The sequence below is a fragment of the Rissa tridactyla genome, chromosome 7 (assembly GCF_028500815.1).
Source record: "Rissa tridactyla isolate bRisTri1 chromosome 7, bRisTri1.patW.cur.20221130, whole genome shotgun sequence".
NCBI classification, from domain to species: Eukaryota; Metazoa; Chordata; class Aves; order Charadriiformes; family Laridae; genus Rissa; species Rissa tridactyla.
In genome coordinates this window covers 14,340,728-14,363,901 of record NC_071472.1, presented here as the reverse complement: position 1 = coordinate 14,363,901, position 23,174 = coordinate 14,340,728, and the positions used below count along the sequence as shown (strand labels likewise).

General features: G+C 38.8%; 1 protein-coding gene across 3 annotated transcripts in view; it reads left to right on the top strand.

Annotated features, from left to right (window-relative positions):
* Nucleotides 1–23,174, top strand: part of EPB41L5 (erythrocyte membrane protein band 4.1 like 5) — a 60,995-nt gene that overhangs the window by 14,963 nt on the left and 22,858 nt on the right. For all 3 annotated transcript variants that reach the window (XM_054210329.1, XM_054210327.1, XM_054210328.1), the window contains exons 4-16: nucleotides 2,803–2,845; nucleotides 3,976–4,054; nucleotides 6,604–6,648; nucleotides 6,969–7,021; nucleotides 9,712–9,832; nucleotides 10,231–10,318; nucleotides 10,951–11,039; nucleotides 12,546–12,615; nucleotides 13,332–13,501; nucleotides 14,667–14,773; nucleotides 15,467–15,494; nucleotides 17,924–17,966; nucleotides 19,080–19,195. In XM_054210329.1, the coding sequence (XP_054066304.1) occupies nucleotides 2,803–2,845; nucleotides 3,976–4,054; nucleotides 6,604–6,648; nucleotides 6,969–7,021; nucleotides 9,712–9,832; nucleotides 10,231–10,318; nucleotides 10,951–11,039; nucleotides 12,546–12,615; nucleotides 13,332–13,501; nucleotides 14,667–14,773; nucleotides 15,467–15,494; nucleotides 17,924–17,966; nucleotides 19,080–19,195 (1,052 nt within the window). The remainder of the gene's footprint in view (nucleotides 1–2,802; nucleotides 2,846–3,975; nucleotides 4,055–6,603; nucleotides 6,649–6,968; nucleotides 7,022–9,711; nucleotides 9,833–10,230; nucleotides 10,319–10,950; nucleotides 11,040–12,545; nucleotides 12,616–13,331; nucleotides 13,502–14,666; nucleotides 14,774–15,466; nucleotides 15,495–17,923; nucleotides 17,967–19,079; nucleotides 19,196–23,174) is intronic.

Genomic DNA, 23,174 nt, shown 5'->3' with positions numbered 1-23,174 from the left:
AGCGGAAGAATTGTTGTTTTCTTGTGTTTTCTGTGTTCATTGCTAGTTTGATTGTTAGGAATGTATTTCCCCCCCCCCTCCAAGTAAGGGGCAGGAGATGGCAAAGGGAGTTACTTGCAAGATTGTCCACTGTAGATCAGGCTTGGTCTGGCAGCCAAGGGAACAGGCTTTTGTTAATTTGAGTAACTTTGATTCAGGCTGACAATGAACAGCACAGCATGTCCAGTGACACAAAAGATAAAGATTGCTGTTAACTTGTTGGGCTGTTTGGCTTTCCCTCTAGCAATGCTGGAGAGATGTTTCTAGTAAGGAGGCATTGAACACTTAACATGTGGCAAATTTCTAATCCTAACAGGTTGCAAACATCAAAACCTTGATCTTCTAAATGGAATTTTACAACACATCAGTTTGTTAGTCTGCCAGTTTTATCTAATGTGGTGCGTAATGCTGAAAATTGTTTGTATAGCGTTGCACTAAGTATGCACCCATTAATGCCATAAAGCGCGGGACTGCATTTAGCCTCACTGTTCTACTAAAAACCCCTTGTTTAACATACCTTCTTGAAATGTTGGTGGGATTTTGCGTTTTTTTGTGTGGTTTGGTTTGTTGTTTTTTTTTTTAATTTCTGAAGCAGCAAACTTGTTTTAGTAAGGACTTCCAGTATTCCATGCAGTCTGTTCTTCATATTGCTTTTTGTTTAGCAAATTTTATCTCTGGATTTCAGCAGTAGACTGTGCTGAGCAAACTCTCATCAAAATGTAAACTTCATGCCAGGTCCACTAGAATTCCATTTTAATCACTTGGACTATATCTTAAGTTTCCTGATGTCTGTTGTCTCTGTGTGTCCATGCTTTTGGGGTGTTTTTGTGTTGTGTTTTGTTTTGTTTTTCCCTCTCCATTTAAAAGCAGTTCTGTTTCCATTCTTCCACACACACCCTCACCATTCAGTTGGGGCTCCTGTAGGCAGCAGTGGTAAGACTCGAGCAGAGTAAAACGCTATCAGTGCCTGTTGCGGGCCTCTCGGTTGCCTTCCCATGGAATGTGGAGGAGATGAGAGAAAACAGGAGGGAGATGAAACAGGCGTGCACAGCCAGTCCTGGAGTCTAGAAACGGCTCTCTCTGCCATTGCTGTATGTAAATCACCTGCAAGCATACAAGTAGGTAGTTAATATATTTTTTTGGTGGAGAAAGGAGTAAGTAAATTGTCTCTTCCAGGAAGTGAGTTTATGGAATAGGAAGAGAGATTATATCATTTTCTTAAAGACGCAAAAAGAAATTAAATTGCTCAACTCCATTTTTCTGGTAGTGTAAGCAAACTTGACATAAATATTTGCTTCATTCTTCCTTAAGCTTCCTATTTTGTTTAAAAAATATATATATTTGATACATTTCAAACAGCTTTCTGTAGCTACTTTGTTTTAGGAGGCAACGACAGCATTTTCAGCTGTATGCACAGCAGCAGTAGATGCTTCGCTTGTTCTGATCTACAGCTAATGTATCGATCGCTGCATGTCCTGGCTGTATTAGAAGCTGACTTCACGTACTCTCTGCAGAAGGCAGGGCTGCTATAAAGGCAGGAATGTGTTTGCACTTGGCATTGCGACCTGAAAATACCGGTTCTTTCTCATATCCCTGGTTGCTTTTCTGCCTTCCGTGGGGCCCACTGTGAACTTTGTGGCACGTAGTTTAGCGAAAGGAGTGTTGCTAAGGTTATAATTTATCTGTATGAGTTGCGAGGTGACATTTGGGATTGATGAAATGAGGTGGTGTTACCTGGGTGCTGCGAACCATGCAGGGCATGGCATGCTAGGCAGTTTATCTGGCTGTTGAGTCAATGCAATTATGTTGAATAGGGCGCCGTGTTTACTGTTTAACTGAGTCACCTCCTTTGGAGGAGGGAGCTATTCACTATACACAGCACTTGGAATTAGGTCTCTACCGCTAGCTGCATGTTAGCTTTACAGCTTTATCTTTAATTTCTGGTATAAACTCTTCACCAGTGTGAGTATATGCAATTATTTTCAGGAAGCACAGCGTATATGTATAGATGTTTCTTTCAGCCTGCCATCTGTAGCTTATTTTTTACATGTTGTTGTGCGCAGTATAAGTGAAGCCATTATTTTGGCTTCATGTCTAACATACAGCTTATAATTAGCATTAGTAGGTAGTAACTTCTGTCCTCCCATGTGACAGTTGCTAAAATGTCACCTGTGAATAGATTTTGGAGAATTAGGTAGAGCTGACCCTTATGTTCAGGCATAGACACCATTGCTGTTACTGCACTTGAGTCATCTAAATAAAATGCCTGAAAGCCAACAATATTTATTTTTCTCTCCTCTCCACCCCAAGCGAACATCACAGCTGAGTGCCAGAGTCTCCAGCTATGATTTGTGCCTCTCTGGCACGTTGTCACTGGCTGACCTACTAATGTGTGAATTAAGTGTTTGTTTGTTTCAACAGGATGAAAATTTTAGTAATCAAAGTGGCTTGTCAGTACGTTATTTTTTTTTTTTTAAGTAGATAATGCTTTCTTGAAGATTGGCTTTAAGTAAGGTACTATAGGATGTTTCTGTTGTTCAAAATTGACATTTTTGCATTACAAACTTTGAGATGAAGGGATCTTTGATGAGCACTGAGAGCTGTGAATTGTAAAAGGTTTGGATTAGATTGTTTTAACGAACTACTTGCTATTCCAAGATGGTCTTCACTAATGAATAGGGTGGGGTTTGTTTTTTTTTCCTTTTTTGTTCTTTCTGTGAGATTTCTTTATTGATAATTCAATGAAAGTAATTTATTTTTCAGCATTGGTTGGACAACACAAAAAGCATTAAAAAGCAAGTTAAAAGTAAGTGTGCTTTCCCTTTTCTCTTGGGATCTCATATGAACATACAAGAGGCACAGAGTTGAAATGGGTGGTGGGGGACAGTGTCCTGTGAGGGGTGACAAGACCTGGAGACAAAAACCTGGCATGGTGCTGCTGATTGTTTAATGACCGCTTCCCTCTGTAGCTCATATTACTTTAATGTTCTTAATTAAACATGTTAGAGGCTCATTAATTATGGCTTAAATGGAGTCAACGTAGCTGAAGATGCTTTAGTGTTATAGATTGTTATCCTGACTATGGAAAAAACTTGTCATGGATGCTCTGTCCTTTGGGGCAGTCCTGGTTGCCCAAATCTATGTTTGGTCCACCAAGTCCTTACCTTCTGCAGAAGGGTTTAGTGTGGCCTGGTTGTTTCAGTGGTGCGTCCTTGGGTAAGCTGTGACATCAGCTGATTTTTGTTCAGCAGCTTCCTTGCCCTCTGCTGTGGAAAGTCTTCAGGGATTTGTGGTGCTGTGTTAATACAACAGAGGTTTTGGAAGCACTGAGAGAGAGAAAATTCCTCCTGTCAGATGCAAGATTCAGCAGAGCGCTGCACATTTTTAAAGAACTGTTAATCCATCCTTTTGCTGAATTAACTCTTTGCCTTCCAGAAAAGACGATTCTTTCACAGAAGGGTCTGTTAAATCCTGCTAAAATATATCTAAACTTCTGTGGAATTAAAGGGGCCTGAGTTGTCAGCAGTGGGTATTTCTCAGAGCCCTGGAAGTGCATTGCAGAGACCAACAGAGTGCCTAGTGGTTTAGTCAACTGCAGAGCCAAGATGCACAGCATTCTTGGTGATGGATAGAGTCCTTATATATAGGGATTAACCTAGATTCGTTTGCTTATGGCAAGACAAATCAACTTAATGTGATACAACTGTTGGATTGACTTGTAACATATAAAACTATTTTGTGCGTTTATTTAAGTGTCCTTTCACCCTGATGCTTTTCATGCATTTCCCTGTCACAAAGGAATTCCTGCCTTAAGACCTTGTGGTAGGACAGAGCCAATATCAGTCAAGTTTTATGATGTGATTCTGTGTAATAAAAAAACCAAAACTGTCTCATCCAATAACTGTTACTGTGTCTTGAATGAATTCTGCTTTGCAGTTGGCCCGCCATATTGTCTGCATTTTCGTGTAAAGTTTTACTCATCAGAGCCCAACAATCTACGTGAAGAGCTGACAAGGTAAGGGGGATTTTGTGTGAGAATGAGGTATGCAAATAAGGCCAGGAAGATGTTTTTGTGGTATTCATTTAAACAGTTGTATGATGTTTTGGAGAATTCCTTAGAGGTGTTTGCTTACTTGGCTTTTTGTAAATGTTTCTAATGTAGCTCTCATGAAATAAATGAGCTCTAATACAGAGATTTATATTAGTTTCTATTAGATTTCTATATTAGTTGATGCACCATTTTTCAATAGGCAATTCTGGCAACTGATGTGAGTCACTTATGCACAATGGATAGAGGTTTTTACTGAAGAGAACAGACATCGTTCCTCTCTCTTAATTCTTCTTAAGCTGCATTTAGCTTCAACTGTATGCAGTCATCCGGTCTCTTTCAGCAGAAAAGCGTTGAATTGCAAGTTAGAGCTTCTCTTTGGCAAGAATAAGTTCAGTGAACGTTTCGTTACTTCTGTGGTCTTTGCAGAGCTTATGCAAAGGGAAAATAGTATTTTACTACCATGCTGAGATAAGAGTTGACAGTAGTGCATGTGTAGGATTGTAGTATCAGGTGAGCAGCAGTTTCTCTTGATTAAAGCAGTTCACAAATCCGTTCATAATGCTGCATGTGATGTTGGACTGAGACATACTTGGGGTGCTTTGAAAGAGAACACAACCTACCATCTGTCAGTAGTATAAATCTGTTGGAAAAGGCAGCGTTTCTTTGCGTTGTCACCTCTGCTGATGATATGTTTTGGAGAGAAAATGAAGTTGTTATGTTTTCTTGATAGCTGTAGGTGCCTCATACCCTCAGCCATTTGTGAGAGCATGAAGTGCATTTATTTGTTGTTCAGGTTTATGCTGTGTGGGTCTTCGATCTGCACTTTAGCCAAATCCCTGGGAGTGCTACCAGGAAGATTACAGTAGCATTACTCCTTACAGCCATATGTACCCTGTGCAGCTTCATACTTACGTGTGTTAACATAATGTTATAACTGCTCTTCTTTAATGCTTTCCTGCTGATCTGGGAAGAATGTTTTACCTCCCCATTCATGTTTCTGAATAAACATTTAACTGTCTTTAAAAATAGTAACCACAAGCATAATTCAGACCTACATCTGTATCTACAATTATGAAATATTTTCATCCATCCTGACTGAGTTCTGCCAGTCAGACCTTGCTATACAGGTTTTAGCATGGCAGACCCAAAACCTGAGGGCTTTTAAACCCTGTCTGTCTGCTTAGCTAATCCCCTGGAACAGGAGAGCAGCAAGTCTTTCTTCTGTCTTGAGACAATTTTATGCCTTAAAGAAGCAGTGGGAAGGGAGCTCTGCTATGGGTTATAGGTGTCACTAGCAGGGGCTTTCTGTGGCTTCCACCTTTTCTTGGTGCGGCAGAACACCTGGGGAAGTCCCTTTTCAGCTTCCACAGGTGCAGCTTGCTCACATTTTCTGCCAGCTTCCCATCAGATGCCACCAGTCAGAGGTCATGTATCACAGCCTAAGCACGGGAAGTATGCTTGAATTCTTTGCAAGTGTTGTGTGGCTGATAAGCATGGGCTGGTCACACCCACTGTATACGGGAGGCCAGTGCTCATTCTTTTGATATCTAGGGTAAGTACTAAACAAATTTATTCCCCATGTAGGGGCCAGTGTTCAAAAGGCTTTGGATAATAGATGGTTTGTCAAAGTGTTTGTGAATTTCCAAGGAACCTGTAGGTAAAATGCCTGCATCTGTTTCGTGTCTATGTGTGTGAGTATGAGGAGACATGGGCACACGTTGAAACAGAAGCATTGTCTTTGGCTTTGTGCGTAAGGCTTCTGTTTATCCATAGTAGGATTCAAACTAGATGCCATCGCAGATGCCAGCATTTTAGTTGATGAGACGACTTCTTTTCTTGTTAAAAGAAAGCTGTGTACCATAGCGGAGCAAGAGGGCTACTCTTTGTGGGTATTGGATCGGAAGGATTGGTGTTGCACACCAAAGGGATAGGAGCTTTGTATTCAATATTTGCCCAATTTCTAAGCATGAAGAGCACTGAATAAGCAAGGCAGTGAAGGAAAGCTGGCTCTGAAGAGTAAACAAGTTGAAAAGGCTGCAGCCTACTGTTTAGTTTTTTGTCACTTTGCAGTCAGCTTTCTGGGTTAGATTCTAACTAAGCAGTTCATATTAGGAACATTTATTTTTGAGGTACTTGGAAATATTCGTTCTCTGACGAGATCGATATGTTTATGAGTAAGGAAGAAAATGCAGAAGGTGCAAGTTGTTCTTTGCCTAAGTAGGATCAGAAGAGAATAAATGAGACTTGGGTATCCTGGTTCTTTTTCCACGCAGCACTGTATTTCAACTTACGACAACTTCTAGTTTTGGGTTTACCTAGTTTGAAATGTGTGCAAAGCATACAAACCCAACTGATAAAGCCTTCAAAGATCACAATGCAGTTTCTTCAGTCTTGAAAACCCATGTAAAAAGCAGAAAATGTTTGTATTTGTCAGGGTCTAACTTCCTCCTCTTGGCTGAGTAATGCATTAGAACTATTAATCACTGACTTTTCTTTCTTATTTAATCCTATAGGTATTTATTTGTTCTGCAGCTAAAACTGGATATTCTTAGTGGAAAGTAAGTATTCCCAATAAACAATCTTTTAAACAATTACAGTGTGTTTAGCACAGGATTTATTAAACTTATATTTGGATAATTAATAAGTTTTGCTAAGTGACATAATGTTATTTTTTCTCTAAGGTAATACTTTTGTATGCATGAGTAGCAGCAGAGGAATGCTTAAATAATGTAGTGCTTATCTCTTGTTAATTTGCTGAAAATCTACTAATCCTTGTCACTTCTTATCTGAAACATTTGCAGTTTCTCACTGTTGGGTATATGAGTTGTCTACTAATAGTGTCAGCTAAGGTTTTAACAAAGTGTTTCTCTTACGGCAGACTGGAATGTCCTTTTGACACAGCCGTCCAGTTGGCAGCTTATAACATGCAAGGTGAGTAGGTGGGGAAGGATGAAGTTGCGTGAACAGCTTTGTGTAGGCTCTTATTACCTCTTTTAGTCTGTCCTTGTTATGTCCAGAAAATAGATTCTGCCCAGACATTAGTGATCCAATGTGAAACACAGCGCGCTCTGCCTGTAATTTTACTGAAAGCGGATGTAGAAAATTACTTGATTCCTCAGGGAAACAGAACAAGGAGGTTCTAAATATAAACAGCTTTGCCCCAAACTTGTTTTCTCAGGTGCTTATGTGCAAGCCTGTCCACTTTCATGCAAGACACGAGGCCTGCAGTCTTCCTGAATTGCTTTGATGTAGTAACACAGTTCAGTTGTTTTCATCATGCAGTTTCTGCCATGTGTTTTGTTCATTGTACAAATCAGATACAAAATTACTTTGCTTCTGCACTCAATTGAAAAGTCTTATGTATAAACACCGCCCAGCTTTTGACTTAAGCTTATTTGTAGGAACACGTTAGTGCCCCACGTCTCATGCTCATACTTGAGCATTTATGGTTAAACTACACTTGTTGCTATTTCAAATCATTTTTCAACCAAAAGATTTGACATACTATATTTTTTCTCAGCTATTCAGCACTATGCTTGATAATCTGAGACTCTTATTGAAGAGTTGTCTTTGATTTTTGCTGCCAGCTGAGACTCCAGCATCCACAGCTTCTCTGAGAACTGTGGTCTGACCTTCAGTTACTTGCGTAGGTCGTGTATCACTGGTCTTCACGGCCAGTGTCTTCTGTTGTTTGGATGAGGGTTAACAAATGTGAAGTTTTCTGTGGTTTCAAGCAAGGAAACTCCCAAAAGAAAGAGGGGAGGCTTGAAGTTCTAGAAATGCCTGCTAGACTAGACTTTTGGGTTCTTTTTGGAGCATATAGCTATGTGGCCTCATTCAACCCAGTTTGAGTCTACAAAAAATAAGAAAACCTTTGCTGTGAAACTGTTGTACAGTCCTTTTTGAAGAGGGAATTTGGAAATGTACCATGCATTTAAGCTGCACAAATTCTCTACACAACATTCATCTTATAAACCAATGCGTTGTTGCACTTATTTTGCCGGAGTTAGGTAACAGGACTGTCTCTGAAATTCTTTTACAGGTATTTTCCAAAACACACTTTATTCTTCAGGCAGGAACTACTAATGGCCCTGATGATGTGTAGGTGTAGAGAGTTGAGATTAAACTGTAAAGGTGCCTGCCTTTTTAACCTGCTCTTTTGTGTGGAAGGAAAACAGTTAGAATACATTCCATAGTCAAAAATATTAGCATTGTTAGAGCCTTAAGATACAGGTTCAGTGGATAAGTTTTTGGAAAAACAAAGTGATCTAATTAGGCCATATATCCTTTGCTTTTTGTGCTGGTCTTTTCTTTCCTCTTTCCACAATGAGGCCCGTAGCAGGGCTTTAATCTTACTGTCTGACAGCTGTGTACTTTTATTTAAATCAGCTGGAACCTAAGCTGGCTTTGACAGCATTCCTTTCAACAGAGGCAGGCGTTTTAGTGGGAGTAAATTATTATAGAACTACAGACTTCCTCAGTCAGCATTTAAAAAAAAAAAAAAAAAAAAAAAAGGAGGAGGCAAAGAGACTATTATTATGCTTGCAGCATTCAGAATTCCAAGAAACAGGTTTTTAGATCATATGTAGTTTTTGTCCTATGGAATATTGTGTGTATCTATTTGACTTTTACAGGTCTTCCCAAAGATAACACTATTTTTTTCCTACATGAACACTTGTAGTTTCTTTTTTCAGACAATTATTGGCCTGTATCAGACACCCAAAGTTCAAGTTATAGAATTATTTCTCATTTTTTGGATATGAGCTGAACATTAAGAAGCCACTTGAAATTAGTGGAAGGAGCAAGCGCTTAGTGACTCTGAAAATCAGGACATTTTTATAGAAGATTCTAACTGTGACTTTGAGCGTTTTAGGCCTACATCAGTCTTTAAAAGCTGGGCTTGTTAGCATCTGTGGGAAAAGGAGGTTGTGCTTTTGATGTGACACACCCATTGACAAGTATGTTCCAGTATGCTCTCTAAATAGCATCTCGTATTGCCCCTGTTGGGCATGCAGCGGTGGACTAGGTGAGCCATTTGACTGACCCACTGGGGCCTTTATTATGTCCTTAGATGAAAGGGGGAGCACCAAATAACAGCTGCATGATTGTGCCCTGACACAGAGTAATTTTAGCAGGACAGGGGGATTTATAGTCATAAAACCAGAAACTGATTATTAGGATGGACAAATAGTTTTATGAAAAGTGTCAGAACTGGTTTTCCTTTTTACAAATCTCCAGAGATTTTGTTTTAATAATTTAGGGCAAAATTCCATTGTAACTTTAGCTGTTGTCTCAGTGAAGACTTCAGTGTTAAAAATGTTGAAAACGTTCTACAAGAAAGAAAAAAGGTGAGTTTCAAGGATATTAACTTCCATTTATAGGAGGCTTGTTAACAAATATACCAATAGCACTTTCTAAAAATCAGTGCAAAGCTCTTGTGCAGACAGCAGAACCATTCAGTGTCCGTAATTTCCCTGTCAAAAAAGGTGACACTTCAAATATTGGGGAGACTGGAGGAGAAGGGGAAACACAAAAATAAATTTAGTGTTTTAGATTAGCTAGAAAATTAATATCCACTGTGTTTATTGAGAACACTGTTTAACAACGCCTCTCTTTTATAGCTGAACTGGGAGACTATGATCCTGCCGAACATGTCCCTGAACTGGTGTCTGAGTTCAGGTTTGTTCCCACTCAGACTGAAGAGATGGAACTCGCCATTTTTGAGAAGTGGAAGGAATGCAGGTACTAGATCTTCCAGTGCATGCTAACCAGCTGTTTGCACTGATTTTTCTGTGAAGAGAATGTATTAGCTGACGCTTCTTCTGTTGTCTTGTTCAGAAACATAGTTCTAATGATTCTGTCATATTTTGTAAGAGGATTTAATACGAAAAATGAGGCTTTCCAAAGGTCTGTGTACAATAATGAGGTGGCAGAATCTTGAAATGCAATAATTTTTGCAGCAGCAGTTTCAGATTAAAACTTACAAAACTGACTTTGATGTTCATGAAAGTGAACAATTGTCAGCAGCGTTTAGTTTTTTCACAAACTCTCGGGGATTTCTTTTCCTCTTTCATCATGTACCAGTTTTTCCTTTGTGTGCTTCTTCAGGCATCTACCTAACAGCAAAAAATTTATTTCAGGGGGCAAACACCAGCACAGGCTGAAACTAACTACTTAAACAAAGCTAAGTGGCTGGAAATGTATGGTGTAGACATGCACATAGTCAAGGTATGTTTAACCACAGCATGGTGACCTTTGGAAATTATAATGTTTGCTTTGTCCCAGTTTTCAACACTGTTTTTGCTTTGAAGGTGGAGGGGGGAAGGAATATTGTTCTAATCTAAACTGTGAAACAAGCGACCTGGCTTTTCTTCAGCATTCCACTTTATAGTATAGATTTCTAGAAGGTATAACTTTAGTCCGAATGTATGTACTCTGTGTTAAATATGTGATTGGTGTGTCAATATGTACTGTGGTTTGTGTTTAGACTAAGAGCTATGTGAAAATCATAGTAATTAAATTAAAATTGGCTGTGGTCCAGTCAGCCACCAACTGAAAAACTACAAGTAAAAATAGATCTCCTGTGGAGAAGGAAGTGTAGAGAACTCCACAAGGAGGTCCTTATTACACAGACAAATCAAGAAACTTTAATTTTCCACTTTAGTCAGCCTTATTGAAGGGTTGCAAACTAGAAAAATTCATTGCATAAGATCATTGAAACAGGAGAGTTTTGTTGTATAAAATAAGCAGATATGTGTTTAATTGTAACATTGGGAAAATAAGCTACATTAATCATTGGAGTAATGTGGATAAAGGGTCGAACACCAAAATGAACGTAATCTTTATTTTGTGGCAATTAGGCAAGAGACGGCAATGATTACAGCCTGGGACTAACACCTACAGGAGTTCTTGTCTTTGAAGGGGACACAAAGATTGGTTTATTTTTCTGGTAAGCTCTCTGATCGTACATTAAAACATATTTTAGATTTTTACTCTTGTTTCTTTTGCACTAGCAAAAAAAAAAAAATTTGTTTGGGATATGAGAGCACCATAAATACTATGTGCCTGCAGAAATATTCTGTAGCCTGTGAGTGTTTTCATGGTGTCAAAAAATATTCTTTCTTCTTTTAACATTTATGGTTGATATGATGATAGGCTGTATATGTGTAACATGTTAGAGGCAAGTAAAAGATGGAATAACTTTGGGGTGTTTTCATTTTTTTATTGTGTTTGTTGTTGTCTTTTGCACTAGATTGCTTTGGAAATAGAGTATGCACCCAGTCAGTGAAATGAAGCTTCTTCAGGCATTATAGCCAAGCGTGACACCTTACTGTTGAAAAAGAGGCAGAAGCAATAGCATTAGTGTAGTTTTAACACACAATGTTATCTGGGCAGGCTTTTCATTAAGAAAATGTCTTTCTGTGCCCGGTAAAAGGCAGAAATGTCCCTTTCTGCCCATCAATAAGGACTAATTAAGAACAAACAAACTAAAAGCCCAAATACCCCTCTCCCCTCTCCAAACCAGATCTATGTATAGTCAGGGGATATAGAGCTTCCTTGAGTTTTTGTGAACGTGTGCTGCTTTATCTGTCAAATACCTCAATAACACCCCACAGTTTCTCAGAAGCGTTCTGGTGAAATTTTGCAGGGCTTTACACTGCATAAAACACAAGGTGTTTTGGCTCTGGGTACGCAAGCGTTTATGGATTTTAAAATGCTTTATTCTGTAATTCCCATCCAGTCTTTCAAAACTGTATACAAAGAATGAGTAGGCAGGTGATGAGGTGAAATTTCGTCGTGTGAGTATTTAGCTTGGGTTAGCCCAGTCCAATTTTATAAACTTCTCAGAAAAACACTGACTTTGTAGCAGAATTGTTATCTGTGTGTCTTGTCCCTCCACCATCAATTCTGGGTATTTTTTTTGGTGGGCAGGGAGGGAAGTAGTTGCATTGTTGTGTCACGTCATGTTCACGTTCTCTTTGGCTGGGATTTTCTGAAACAGTCATCATAGGAATTGATCTGTGATATATTGTGCAGTGATTTACATTTCTTTAATAAAGCAGAATTATTTTGGCCTGCCTTTGTCTTTTTGAGTTCATTTTTGTGGGCTTGTGGAAGAGTAGGCAAGCAGGAGTATTTGTGTGGAGTTTGATTTCAGTTCAAGTAATTATTATTACTGTTCTGATAATTATTATTACTGTTCTGATATTCTGATAGAATTATCTCCTTAGAAGTTGCTGACTTCTTATCTCTAAGGTTTCTAATCAAGTGTTAAATTTTGAAGTAATACATTGGTATTCACAGTATAATCAAGCCCTACTGCATGAACTTAAAACACCCACAAAACCAGAAAAAAAATGCTTGGTAGAGAGGCTTGGACCAGCATGTCGAACATACCTCTCAGTGAGTTACTAAGAGAGTTAGATGTAACCTCCTTTTTCTATTCATCTTGCAGGCCAAAGATAACACGGCTTGACTTCAAGAAGAACAAACTCACTCTAGTTGTTGTTGAAGATGATGAACAGGTAGATAACTATCGGTTTTGTTACATCTTAGTCTTGATTATACAGTACTAGTTTACATACTCCTGATCTCTTTCTTTAAGTTTTGAGAATTAACGTGGGTGCCTTGCAAGATTTTTGATTGTGACTTGGGGGAGGGGAGGAATGAAGGGACTTATGTATAAGATAAATAGGCTCAATTACTTTTTTTTCTTACCCTGTTTTTAAAAGGGGAACACCTTGTGAAACTAGTGTAGGCCAGATAATTTGGAAATAGTGTGCTTGTTTTGCAAGAAAGTTTAAAAAGGAAAAAAAGGCCAGATAGCACATTTAGTGGAATTAATTCCTTAAGCAGATGCCAGAATTGTTCCTGTGGGAATAAATCTCGGAGCTGATATTACCAATGCTCACATTTTTACAATTTGAGGAAATCAGATGTGGAAGCAAGACCATGTTAGCCTCATTGAGAAGTACCTTCCTATTATAATGATGTCTTTAATTTGTAGTTATTCAGAGGTTTGACTTGTTAAGTGTATGGGTTCTAGCCCTTTCCAACTTCAGACAATGGAGCTGTTGTTCATTAAATCTTCTGAAAAGGTTGGTTTTTCTGCCTCAATTTTTTTTTTTAAACATACATTCTAGTACTCATAAAACCCAAATTTTATTTGGCTTGCATTGAATTGTAACTTTGATTTATTCGAGCCCCTTATAAGTCGTCTGTATGCTTTGTGTGCTTTAAGGGAAAGGAGCAGGAGCACACTTTTGTCTTTAGACTGGATCATCCCAAAGCCTGCAAACACTTGTGGAAATGTGCAGTGGAACATCACGCCTTCTTCCGGCTCCGAGGTCCTGTCCAAAAAAGCTCAAGTCGCTCAGGCTTCATTCGGTTAGGGTCCCGATTCCGATACAGGTCAGTGTCATCTGTCGTTTAGCACATATCTTGTCGTTTCTTGCCTTTCCTGGATTATGTGTGGAAGTAGGAGAGAACTTGGTATTCATTCACCTAGGACATACAGAGCAGCGAAACTTGCAAGCCGAGTGAGTTGCATTGCTGGTTTTATTAAATCATATGTATTTTCCCCCTGCATTTTCTGATTTATCTTTAGGTGATTCTGGTCTGAGCAGTAGGAAACCAAAGGTTTCTCAAGATTTCTGTTCCTTACATAGCATATATAGTACATTGTGTTTTATAGATCACTTCATCTTGAAAGCCCACCCTTTTTTAAATGAACCATAGAGGATGGATGATTGACTTGCACAGTTGGGGACATTGCAAGTCTTTTGACCACTGAGTTCCTGACTCTATGAGTGTTGGTAGTGCTTCAGAAACCTAAGATAATGCCCGTTCCGTGTCAGGTGCTACCAGTGCATGTAACAGACTTCTGAAAGGCTTGTGGTCCCAGACTAGTCTGCAGGATGCTGTCAGTTGCCCCACCAGAGCTGGTGAGAACACATGGAAGGAGGTGGGTCGTGGACCCCAGGCGTTATGCTTATACTTTGCTTCCATTTCCAGCAACTGTAGCAATACCATCCAACTCTGCTTCAGAAAGGATCAGTGGTACCAAGGAGTCAGCAGAACATGAGGCTGCTACTGCTTTGGGAGCAGGGTCTGGCCAAACTTGGGGAAAAAAGACTTGCCTGGGAACAAGAGCATCTAGATGCTGTTTTTTACTCCTTTTACCATTTTTTACTCCTATTACCATCTTTCTCTATGACCTTTGGCAACATACCTTAAGCTTTACTTTCTCCTAGAGTTTTCAATCTCTCCCAAATGGCGAGACCACAGAAATATGCAAAGAGCAAACATGCTTTTCCAGCAACTTAATGTTTAAGCTTTAGCTTTTTGTCTTGCGAAAATGGGGTGCAGATTAGGATGTTCATAGAACTCCATCCGTTTTTTGTGAAAGGACTTCTGAAGTGTTAATCTTGGGATGTTTTTTAACAGAACTGAGATCTGTTTATTAAGCTATGAATATAAAACAGAGATGTGATGTTTTGATGAGCAGTGTCTGTATTTTGTCATTAAAAATAAGTGATTTATTTTATTATTTTGTACTTTTACATGGCATTGTTAGTGGGAAAACAGAATACCAAACTACTAAGACCAACAAAGCCAGGAGATCAGCATCCTTTGAAAGGAGGCCCAGCAAGAGATATTCAAGACGAACACTACAAATGAAAGGTAAACTATTTACCTTCCATTTTGAGAAGTATAATCCACTGTGAGAATCAAGTAATCATATCCTTTAAAGATATGATGTAAGAATTCTTTTGTAGTTGTTTCCCCCCCGGTTGAATTTTCAAAATTAGGTTTTCTTTGACTTATTTGGGACACCACATATATTTATCAGAGAAAGCTTGTGTACAAAGCATGTCGTTCTAGCTTGCCTGGCAGGTAAAACATCCATAAATATTGCACAGTAGTTGTCTGTGTGAAGATGGAAAACTTGGATCCAGGGAAAACAGGATCCATATATTAATGATAATATTTGAAATTTATTAATCAAGTTTGAAATTTTTGCCACTGAGATTTTTTCATTGTTCTTAGGAGTTGCATTCTGTTGTTACAACCCAACAGAATGTGATATTCAACTTCTCTTATTCCCACTCTTGCATAGGTCAAGTGTGACCTCCATGCATGCTTTCAGATACTTGCTTAAATCCGACTCTTCGGTTTGCTCTGCAGAATTTTATTTTGTTTTTCCAATTTAGAATTTTATTTTTCACACATTATGCATGGGGTACGTGCAACTTTTGCTCTTTTGGTTGCTTACTTTTAGGCAGTGCTAAACTATTTTTATTAATTATATACTTAATATTTAACTGACAACCTAATTACAAATTTAATTTTAATTAACGCTTTCTATTTTTGCAGCACATTCTGCTAAACTTGAAGAAACAAGGTAAGATGCATTCCAATATTTAAATTTCTCTTTGATGTTTGCCACCTGTGTTTGAGCATGTGTCTGCAGAAGGGGGTTATAAGATTAGTTAAATGTAGAGCACATTAACCTCTAAACTGTGATTTTGCTGTGGGTTTTGTGTTTGTTTGCTTTACATAAAACCTGCTGTTCAAAGCGAAGCTCCTGTGTTGCTGTCACACTGTAGGTTTTGCCAGACTTGCTTTCTATGAAGCAAAGATGTTTTGTTCATGACTAGCTGTGATTCTTACGGGATATGAGCCGCTGTTCTGTGTGCTGCCATGTAAAGAGATCAGGTAAAAGCATGTGAGGATCCCTTAGTTCTGAGACCTGCCTGCTCTGGCTATGTGACTGAAATACATCATCAAGTGAAGTTCAGAGGCAGGGAAAATACAGCAAAATAAATGTTTGAAATATTTTGATGGTTTTGTATTCTGTACTATACTTGCATTTATTTTTATAAATAAATACCCAAGTATTTATTTTTCTATATTTATAGTAAATTGTTCATGACCAACATTGAGAGGAAGGCCTTTTGGTTCTTTATTTCTATACGTAGAGTCTTTCTGTATGTGTACACTTGCTGTTGCGGTGTAAAATGCTCGTATGAATCTGAATCATTCAGTCTTCATACCCTTCCTTAAGGGAAGAGAGGAGGCCAGGCTAAGAAGAACTAACCTGGTAGCAAAAGAACAGCATCACTCAGTTCTGCTTTCTGTCCACCGCCCTAATAACTTGTGAACATTGCAATGATCAGTTGCAACCAAAATATTTTTAAGAAGTAGATACTTACAGATGTTAAGATCCTGACAGTCAGGAGCTGAGTAAGGAATGCCAAAATAACATTTCAGAACGACAGGCTTAATACAACCACACGTTTTCTGTTTGTAGCGGCAGGGTTGATTCTTGCATGATACGGGGAGAAGCCTAGAAGTGTGGGACAAGTCTGCAGTTACTTTAGTGGAGGTCTCTCTATCCTTACAACCGTCTGTATTGTCTTGTCTTTTTATGAAACGTGAAAGTGCTGTTCAGGACTGGGTGCTATTAAAGTGCGTAAAGAACCTCTGCATGCAAAATGTGACTGTCTGATTAATTACTACTCTCGTCATGCTGTGTTGTCATGCCCCTTCTCCGAGTTTCACGCTGCTTAGGTCATTCTGAGAGTGGGAAGAGAAACTTCATAGGCAGTTTCTCCTTCTGATAAGACAGTAGCCTTCTGATCTGCACCTAGGTGTGGCACTGTTACGTTAGTCGCCAGAGCAATCTATGCCATTTCTGAAACTCTACACTCGAGCGCTGCTCATTGAAATGCATCATGAAAGATGTATGTTGTTCCATTCTTTTGTGTTAACTCAACACAGGGGAATGTGCGACCCAGAAGCTGTTCCTTAATATTTCTGTTAAGGTGCACTATTCCGTGATAGCCTCCACATTCTCTCTATAGAGAGGGTGTGGAGTTGGGAAACAGACAAGCAACAGCTTTTTTGGTCTTGACATTATAGTATTTATGTAAAATAATTCTAAAGAATCACTGAAGTAGATACAGAAATCTATTTGAGTTGTCAGCTTGCCAGGTTGGCTGGCTATTGTCCAGACTGTAAATCAAAAGATTAATGGGTTATAGGAGACTGGAACCATTTTTTAAAAGATCAGAAGTCTGCAAAAGAAGTTTGCTTTGCATGAGATTTATAATGCATAATTATTGTGCAGCATGTTAATGCTTTTAAGTCTCTCAAAAATGTGAAATGTCTCTTGCAGACTCAGAAGTCATCAGCAGTAGGGATATGGGTCTTATTTAATTTATTAAATATATTAAATATTTAATAATCTAAAATTATTATTAATGCTGCGCTGAACTGCTGTGCATATAATTTTGAATGGCTGCTTTTAAGACTCTGGAGCAGTAATTCAGTCCATTAGAGGCTGTATGCAGGAGAAACTCATGAATTTTTCTGATAAACTTTGTGATGTGAAACTTCAAATCAGAAGAGTACTAGTTATGAAATAAACATAGCACCTACAAGCACAAAGGTGAGGTTTCGACAATGCCACATTTCGCTGGGTGTTTAACTAAAACCATATCATTTTTGCTTTAAAAGTGCCCCGCCTTACTGCTGAATCAGGCAGACTTTCTAAACTGAACTGGTTTAGGACAGGAAGAGGGAAAACCAGATGATTTACAGATAAACTACAGTTTGAACAAATAAAAACTAATGTGATACCCTTAGTTTCTTAGAGTAAGGCAGCTGACCTAAACCACAAGATTTTAAGTTTTCTTTTGAGAGTCGTTAAGCACTTTGGAAAGATCCTTGTTAGATGTTGTGTTTCTTTCTGAAAATCCTTGCAGTTCTGCCGACCTGCAAAAATAGTTTGTCGATCTGATTCTGATTTAAATGCTTTTTGTCTTTCAGTATTGCAAACAATGCTGCCATCAACCAAACTAATGGATCACAAGTAAGGACTGTCTCTCATTCTTTTTAAAGGCAATTTTCACGTATTTCAACACACTTGACGATTTTGTTATTCGTTCTTAAAATCCAGTGATTGACCAGTTGAAAGTTACAAATGGTTAACTACTAAATTGCATGCCAAGAAATTACTATTAATTTACAAGTGAGATAATTGGTTAATTTAGCTGGAGTAAAGAAGATACCCCATGCCCCAGTGCTATACAAACTATGCTATTTATAGCTACAGATTTTCATAGGTACACAAAGTACCTTTGTATGAGAGTTGTTATTATTCAAAACACATTAATTCTCTATGTTAAGTAACAGTAAAAAAAAAGGGGGGGGGCACAATTCATCAGCACCTATGTTGGTTCCTGGTTACAGTATTTTATTCTCTGAAAGAGGGGAATGCACCTCCAAATTAAAGAATACATCGTTAGCAAAAATTCATTGTTTTCTGAGTTTGAGAAGGAAATCAGACACACCTGTCCCCTCAGTACTTGTACACAGAATACCTTGTTTCACTGAAAAGGGACGTTAGTGTAAAGTAACTCTCCTTCTGAGCATCAGAAAAACAGGACTTGGGTTTTGAAAAGACACAGTCTTTCTGGAGCATTTCAGATGCAGAGTGCAACAGAAAGGGTCACATATTGGTGGAAATGGGATTATGGTTTGTTTTAATATTAAAATACACAATCTCTGCTGATAGATTGCTGCTCTGCCCAACCTTTTGCCTTCTATGCAAAAGCAGTTGGGTTATTTTTAAGAGCAGTTATGTTTCAAACGGCAGTCCAAAGGCCTGCGACCCAAAGGTGCCAATCATTACTGCAGAGTTACTACAGAAGGAAAGCATTACTGCAGAAATTTAAAAAGGAAACAGCCAGCCATTAGTGTTTTACTGAAATCTTTGAGCAGCCTTGGATTCATTATGATCCCAGTACTGTGTGCAGTACTGGAAAAGACTGGGCATAGGCATCCAGTGCTGTGGAAGTAATGGAAGACAACAGCCCTGCTTTAGCTTTGTGCTTAAGGAGAAGTGGTGACATGTTTTTGCTATGTGTCATCACTTCATCAACGTGTGTATAGTAACTTACTTGTTTATATTCTGTCTCCAAAGCGCTGGAATGCAAACCCAAACCTACCTGTCCTAACCGTGGTTCCTTCTGCCCCAGTCTTAGTGGAAATAGAAAACCTGCCAAGGAGCCCAGGAGCCAGCCAGCAAGACAAGAAGTGGTACGTTCTGCTTTGCTGGGAAATGAGTTTTGCTTGCTTATGCATGATTCAAGGGTCTGTTTCTTTATCTGCACTTAAAAAAGCTGCCATCCTTATATCTTTAACGTAAGTTGACAGCCAAGTTAGTGATGATGCAGCTGATTTATTGCTGTGAATGTAGTGTGGGGAGGTGACGACGGCAGCATTAGTCACTGCCAACCAAAAGAAAATTTCTTCAGGGGCTGAGGAAATGATTAAATCAGGAACAGCATTTTCGAGTTTTGGAGAGAGCTGGGTCCATCTCATTTGCCATAACACTCCTTGTAACCCTTTGCTTGGTATCGTGGGGCTCAAGGACTTACCTTTATCCTCAACAAAATGCAGAATCTTGTAAACCAGTATCCTTGTGAATTGTCTTTTGAACCTTTTGAAATGGGCAAGCTGATTTTTTTTCATTATCTTGGGTAGAATGGGAGCTTGAGGAAACGACACAAGCTGAAGATAAGAGCTTTGATTTCATGTAATCAGAGTATTTTTTTTTACTGATTAGGTGCATCTCAAGACAAGAATGATTTGTTTGAAGATAAATGTACATATCATTTATCTTTTCTTGAAGTAATTCTATATTGCAAAGGCGTTTCAAAACCAAAACTGACATACATCAACCCAGTACTTGTGCACACATCATCTTAACTTTTTTAGCTTCTTGTGCATTCAAAGACAGTATGGCTTATCCTGGAATGGTAATTCTGGTTTCTGCGAGACTCTCCAGGAGCAGCAGCGATGGAATGGAGTGACAGAAAAGCTCTTATCCTAAGCTAAGTTTCATCCCTCAAGAGAAAAGGTCCTTCTCCCATTGTCGGGCATATGAACCTACTTTGCTTTAGTATCTCTTAAAAGTAGATGATAGTGGTTTCTAACAGTGCAATGACAAAGGTACTTTAATTTCATAAATCATCGATTAAAGACTTTTAGTTCTATGGATTTTGGTTATAAGGGGGATGGTAATTCTGCTTTACATGTTGCATTTTATTGAAGTTTCAATCAGAACATGTGATCAATGCTGTTTTTCTTTCTTTTGCCCTTAATTTATCTAGTATCTGAAATCTGTGCTTGTCTTGGTGAGATCCTGTTGATCGCTCGATTCCTTCCATGGTGGTGGGTGAAAGGTGGTGGTTTCTTTGTTCTTCAGCATTCTCAATATGGTTTTATTTTTATTCTTTTGGTTTGATTGCAAGATGCGTGCTAGAAACCGGTATTTGCTTTGGTGGAAATGTTTGACTCTTGCTCCAAACAGCTCTTCTCAGGGATCTGATTCGTGCTAGCGTTCTTGCTAGTATTTGCAAGGCTTTTGCTTACTGGAATCTCGCTGCTTTTGTTCAGACACAGAGAGGACTCTGTCTCCAATCTGTTTCAGTTTTGGTCTTGGTACGCCTGTTTTAGGATTAAGAACTTGAGCCTGTCTGTCTTAACATTGTCAAGGAATCTAAGCTTACGTGCCAGCTGCCGCAGTACGTAGCCTTCCTATACATGAGTGGGAGTGAATATAAAATATACCTGCATGTAACGCAAAACAGTATGCCATAAAGAAAACAAGCTTCTTGGCAATTGATGCGTTTTAATCGAGAGTGCAGTGCTTGGACTTACTGCGTATGTGTTATGTTTCTGAGAGACATATCAGTTATTATCGAAGGCAGTTATCTTCTGGCAGAGAGGTTTTAATGCATTCTCTGGAAACAGTACTGCCTGTAATAAAAAGGCAAATCCAGCTGTAGGAAGAAAACAACAGTTTGGAGCTGAGTCGGCAATTGAACTACATTCTGGTTTCCTAGATGGGAAGTGGGGTTAGGTTAATATAAATGCCAGAACATACGTGTTTATTGCGGGGGCTGTGACTTTGCTATTGTGCCTTCAAGTCTTGGTGTCTCGATGCTGCTAACAAGATCTCTTTTCAACTGCTACTGTCTTTAATTGGCCTGTTTCTGCATGAATTATCTTTGCTTTCTGTCAGAAAAATAGTCTTCTTTTAGAGAGAGTTTGCCAAGGGTTGGTTGAGAACACCAAAATCTTTTAGACTGGGGATTTTGTAGATGGTTGGATTGAAGGGGTTTAGAAGAAAGGTCCCGACCTCATGAGTTTCTGTGCTCTGCTTGGCAGATGCCTGTATTGGCTACCTTGCAGCTTAGAGCCTTCCTAATGTCAATGTTTCCTTTAATTTAAAATGTTAATGCTGCAGCTGCCAACAGCAGTTGTGCCAGATTGTAGAAAGTACTTTGCCAGACAGGAAGGATTTTAGTGTTTTGTTTTGTTTTTTTCTTTGCTCAATTCCTGTTAAATTGTCAGTACTGGAAAACTGTACTGACAGCAGTACTGGAAAACGGTCTGAAAACGGTCTGGAATATTAGCTTCAATGCTGTGAAGCCTAAAACACAATCAGTATCTTTCTAACTTTATCTTTTTCTCAAGAAGCTGTTCCTGTGCTAAGACAGGACAGGAGACAAAGGTTTAATAATTTTTTCCTTATTTCAGAATAAGGAAATTTTTGTTATTTTTTTTTCCTTGCTAGTGGATGTAGCTTTCACTTAACGGCTTAAATTAGAGAAATGGGAAAATAATGTAATAAACTGTTGAGGACTGGAGCCTTCAGTGTTCACGGGTCACTTCCTCAGCATGTTTCGTTAAAACCAAAACTCTGAATTTACCCCTGGGTGACCTTTATATAAATCCTGTCCCTTTTCTAAAGGAGGACTATCCCTGAGCGTTAATCATTTACCGCTGTGTGAATCCTGCATGCTTTTCTGCTTCCCTGCCTTAACATGTGTGATCTTCCAACCCCTGCGCTGGCTGCTTGGCTGCTGTGGCAGGGCTTGGAGCGTGAACCCGGCTGTCTGGAACAGGAGGAGGTGGGATTTGAGCTGGGGGGTGTCCAGGACACCCCTCTAGATGAACAGCAGCAATGTTTCTGCTTTGTTTAGATTTGGGTCATTAAATAGAGAGTTTTACATTAAACTGAAGGAATAAGTTTGTTTTAGGAATTTCCTTGCTCAAGTAGTTTATAAGAGAGTGCTTTTTTTCCAAGCACTTTAATACCCGGCTGTACCTTGCATCAGCCTCTCCTAAAACATAGGAGTGAAGGATCCCAGCACAACACAATCAACAGTTAGCAGATCATTGTCCATTTTTGTAAAGTCTTTTAAAATTCAATTGTTTCAGTAAGTTGCTTATCCCTGCTGCCTTGGAGATGCTTGTGCCTAAAGCCTTGCAGTTTTCTAGCTGAGGGCTCCTGCATAAAAATATTTTTCAAAACACCATTTGAAGTGATGAGTGTTCTCCCCTGCTGCTCTTTTTAGCTTTTGGAGAACTTTATTCCAGCTGTGGTATAGTCTAGCCATAACTGCGCACGGCATTTCTGTGGTTTTGACTTTAAGAATTCAAAATTAAAAATTTACCAACCATTATGCCTTCATATGCAAAATTAGAAAGCAAGGTATTAACTTGTGACCTTTTTTAAAATGGTTCTTTTTCCAACTGAGTTTATGTAAATCAGGTATAGCTACAATCAGCTTCTTCAGTAGTATTTAATCCCTTAGTCAACTAAAATTGTGAATTATTTGTGTGTGCTCTACTGTTTGCTGCTGCACAGTAATACTTATTTTTCTGAGTTTCTGTTTTCTTCTTTTTCTTTTAACTTGCATTAGAATCTACATTTTCTTCGAAAACTACTGTTACTTGTAGATGCTTGTTTCAGGTGTACATCTAGAACTGACACTTAAACCCTTTCAGCTTCCTGCAAATAAAATGCCCTGTGTGCTTGGGAGGCCTGTGCCCCCATCACATTATTTTCTCTGTAAAACCCTCATGGTTCTTGCTCAGTTCTGTGAAGTGCTTTGAAATATGAAGTGCTTTCCATTTGGTAAGTGGAGACAATGTGTGTATACATGAGAGAGCTTAACTTGTCATTTCAGACTTCTGCAAAAATACGCATGATACTGCCCAGAAA